Source organism: Aplysia californica, unplaced genomic scaffold (assembly GCF_000002075.1).
Source record: "Aplysia californica isolate F4 #8 unplaced genomic scaffold, AplCal3.0 scaffold00284, whole genome shotgun sequence".
In the NCBI taxonomy this organism is placed as follows: Eukaryota; Metazoa; Mollusca; class Gastropoda; order Aplysiida; family Aplysiidae; genus Aplysia; species Aplysia californica.
This window is the reverse complement of record NW_004797554.1, coordinates 602,444-606,586: the sequence shown is the minus strand read 5'-3', so window position 1 is coordinate 606,586 and position 4,143 is coordinate 602,444. Positions and strand designations below refer to the sequence as shown.

General features: G+C 40.9%; 1 protein-coding gene across 1 annotated transcript in view; it reads left to right on the top strand.

Moving 5' to 3' along the window:
- LOC101850814 (actin, cytoplasmic) overlaps window positions 1–4,143 on the top strand; it is a 17,451-nt gene that overhangs the window by 10,175 nt on the left and 3,133 nt on the right. The window contains exon 5 of the mRNA XM_005101462.3: window positions 131–547. Within this exon, the coding sequence (XP_005101519.2) occupies window positions 131–547 (417 nt within the window). The remainder of the gene's footprint in view (window positions 1–130; window positions 548–4,143) is intronic.

Sequence of the window (4,143 nt, the reverse complement as noted above, 5' to 3'; positions counted from 1 at the left end):
TATACAAATAGCCAAAGTAGCAGGTATTGTTACTTTTCTTGATGAACACCCGACAAACAAACTTCTGTATTCCTTTCTTCTGAAAGTCTTTGCCCAACAAAAAACTGGACACTTTTATGAACCTTCTCAGGTATCGTGATGGACTCAGGCGACGGCGTGTCCCACACTGTGCCCATCTACGAGGGCTACGCTCTCCCCCACGCCATCGCGAGACTGGACTTGGCGGGCCGTGACCTCACTGACTACCTGACCAAGATCCTGACGGAGAGAGGCTACAGCTTCACCACCACCGCCGAGAGAGAAATCGTCCGCGACATCAAGGAAAAACTCTGCTACGTCGCTCTGGACTTCGAGACCGAGATGACTACGGCATCGACATCTTCGTCTTTGGAGAAGAGCTACGAGCTTCCAGACGGTCAGGTCATCACCATTGGCAACGAGCGCTTCCGCTGTCCCGAGGCTCTTTTCCAGCCAAGCTTTCTGGGTATGGAAAGCGTTGGTATCCACGAGACCATCTACAACTCCATCATGAAGTGTGACGTGGACATCCGGAAGGACCTGTACGCCAACACAGTCCTGTCCGGTGGTACCACCATGTACCCAGGTATTGCGGACAGGATGCAGAAGGAGATAACTGCTTTGGCGCCTAACACGATGAAAATCAAGGTGATTGCTCCCCCTGAGCGCAAATACTCTGTCTGGATCGGAGGCTCCATCTTGGGTTCTCTGTCCACCTTCCAGCAGATGTGGATCTCCAAACAGGAATACGACGAGTCTGGTCCTTCTATTGTACACAGAAAATGTTTCTAAATGTTTCCACACACAGCAACATTTGAAAATGAGTTTTGTATTTTAAAACGTTTTTGAAACTCATGATCGTTTAAATTTTGTAAGTTGACAGACAAATGAAAGTCATTCTATCTGCAAGCATAATTGTCGTGGATCTTATTTCATAATTTTAAGAAAAGAAATATTCTGATTTCACCTTTAAAATAACAACAACAAAGAACGGGACTTTGATGGCTATGACGTTGTTGACAATGACATTACGTATGGCTATCTTTTTCATAAATTTGAACGACTTGCAAGCCTATTTTGCATATCCTGACCCAGAAAACACGTGTGCTTCTACTATATTTTATTTTCTACTAGTCGTAAAATGGTCGCTATGTTTGTGTATAATGTTTAGCTGATTATGTATAGACTGCTCGACATATTTATGGTTTCGGAATCTTTTTCGAAGTCTCCAACCCCATTGCACAATTTGTACATGAAAAGAACTATAGTGTATATAATATATTTTTTTTCTTATTTGTTTTCTACGCAGACAAAAAACATTTATTGTTTTAGACAGATGAATCTTCAAAATAAAGATTTTGAAAAATATTATTTGCGCCTTGCATTTTGTTCTTAAAAAAAACCCATGCTACAAACTTGAGAGAGAGAGAGAGACCCGTTTGCCACAAATATAGAAAATATATTGGAATAAGTTAACTTTTCTTATATTTTCTTATATGTTTGTCCAACAATGGGACACAGCATACATATTATTGCAATTCACATAAAACGACCGCGGATCGTTGGAGGTCTCACCTTCTGTTTTTTGGCAATTCCTGTCAGTCAAAAGGACATTTTTTAAAATGGAGTTATTTTTACGCCCCCATTGAAGAAAAAACGTACATCATTATCATTAAGGAGGTGAACCTACGAACCTGCATGTCACAGCCAACCCAGGCTGAAGGGATACACAATATCCCCGAAGAAAGACCGAGACACTCTATAAAAATTATCTCCACTCGGGAATCAAACTTGGATCTCCTGTAAGCGACAGCGAAGCGCCCAACCGCTACACTACAGACGGTGATCGGTCAAAGGAATAAAATAAAAGCTTTTCCGAAGAGATAAATAACATACCACTTTTATTGATTGCATTCGGACTATTTGTTTGACAATGCAAGGACAATACATGCAGCAGTAAAAAAAAAAGAAGAAAAATCTACACTAATTAATGTGTCAACGCTACATAGCAGGCCTACTAAATACCGCACCAATACAACGAAAATAATCATCTTACAAAAACAGGCCATTGTTGTTCAACCCTGTGCTACACCCTTTTGAGCTTGTGTTCTCGTGGCTTGCTCAAATGACCACCTAGCTTATCACTGTGTCATCGACACAATGTGCTGCCCTTTCCTCTTCAAGAAAGTTATTGTAGATGCTTTACGCACATTATATACACAATTTAGATCATTTCGGAGACAGGCTGCTTCTACCTTGCCTTTCAGGTCTAACCTGGACGGTGAGGGATAGTTCCTACAACACCCAAGTAGATAGACGGAGAAACTCGATTAAAAAAAAAGACCAAAAAAATCTTCCCACAAAGGAATCGAACTCACGTCTTCTGCGTGCGTCAGTGAAATGCCTAACCGCTACACCACAGTCGCCGGCCTGAACTCTCTCTCTCTCTCTCTCTCTCTCTCTCTCTCTCTCTCTCTCTCTGCGCCATCTGAAGCAAAGAGCATACTTCCTGCGGACACTTTTTAGGCTGAGTGGCCCATCTTGTCTTGTACTATCTTTGGTTTTATCAAAGACTTTCGCCAACTTTCTACGAGTACTTAAAAGAGCGCAGCCAACATGTGAAATCCAAGTGGACTCTTGAACTTCTGGCGGGTGTTTGGGAAGCGAATTAATTAATGAAATGAAATGAAATTAAAAGAAAAAAGCATTTTAATTTTTACTTTTTATTCAATAGCCTACCAGGTAATTTATAACTGGAGACAAATTCTGATGAGTTATCTGAACAGAAAGAAGCAGGACGTGCTATATAATATCAACGCCTCACTAAAGGAAATGAAAAGAGAAAAAAAAAGGGCGAAGGAGGAATGAAGGCTAGGGCTGATCAGAAATTACCTTATAAAGCCATCGTATGGGATCTGACAGCGAACACGGCTTTGCATAAGCTTATTTATTGAATTCATTTATTTACGTTCCCGGATTCTGAGGGCCCCTCAGCGAATCAGGAAGACCTGAGCCTGAACTGTGTCACACGTTTGCCGTCATGGCTGGCTAATTATGACGTCTGACTAAAGTTCTATTTTTAGAATTAATCTCGAAGGGGGTTTTGCGTTTGAGAAAGTTATAAATAAGGTCAAGACACTGTTTACACACTACACACAGGCGTGTAGCAGAGCACACTGACGTGTGTCTTCAGGAAGTTCTGTTCGAGTTCAAGAGGGGTTTTTCAAGACTATTCGCAAGTCTAGTGATTTACCCAGCGGAATGGGATCTTGTGCTTTTCAAGAAAAGAATGTCTTGATTATAAAAAAATGAGAAGCAACAACGGAACATGCCATGTTTCAAAGAAAATATTTTAACTCTAAAGTTTTCAGTGATTTTATAACTAACTGGAACGTCAGATAGTCCTTTTAACTAAAAAACAAAACAAAACAAGTAGATCTAAACATAGCTATTCATGAGTTGTATAATCCACCCAACCGAAAGTGACATTGTAGGCCTACCGCTTTTTTCATGAATTTATTCATGAACCCAAAATGTCTAGACATAATAATAATATAACACACAATGTTTCAAAGTGAACGTCTTCACTTCAGGCAGTCAGTCGTCCAATATCTGAACGTTTGGTATGAGAAAACAAGTCCACAGTTTGCCAGTGCGCACGATCAGCTGACCCACACTGTAGAATAAATCAGTGATACTAGATATCTAGATTTTGTATAAATCTGTACAATGTTTGACGACGAGGAGTTTCCAGCCCTTGTGCTAGATAGTGGGTCCGGTGTGTGTAAGGCTGGTTTTGCTGGGGACGATGCTCCCAGGGTTGTGATCCCCTCCGTTGTCGGAAGACCAAGACAACAGGTTTGTAGGCCTATGTAATATTATATCAGTTTTGCGTTTACATCATTCATTAACTGTATTATCATTGTAAGTCTCTTTATCAGTTTGCTTGTCTGTCTGTATCTCCGTTTGTCCGTTTTCTTGTCTGTCTGGCCGACTGTCTGTTTTCTTGTCTGTCTGTCTGTCTGTCTGTCTGTCTGTCTGTCTGTCTGTCTGTCTGTCTGTCTGTCTGTCTGTCTGTCTGTCTGTCTGTCTCATAGATAAACCTTAAAAGCTATGTCTCTCAGT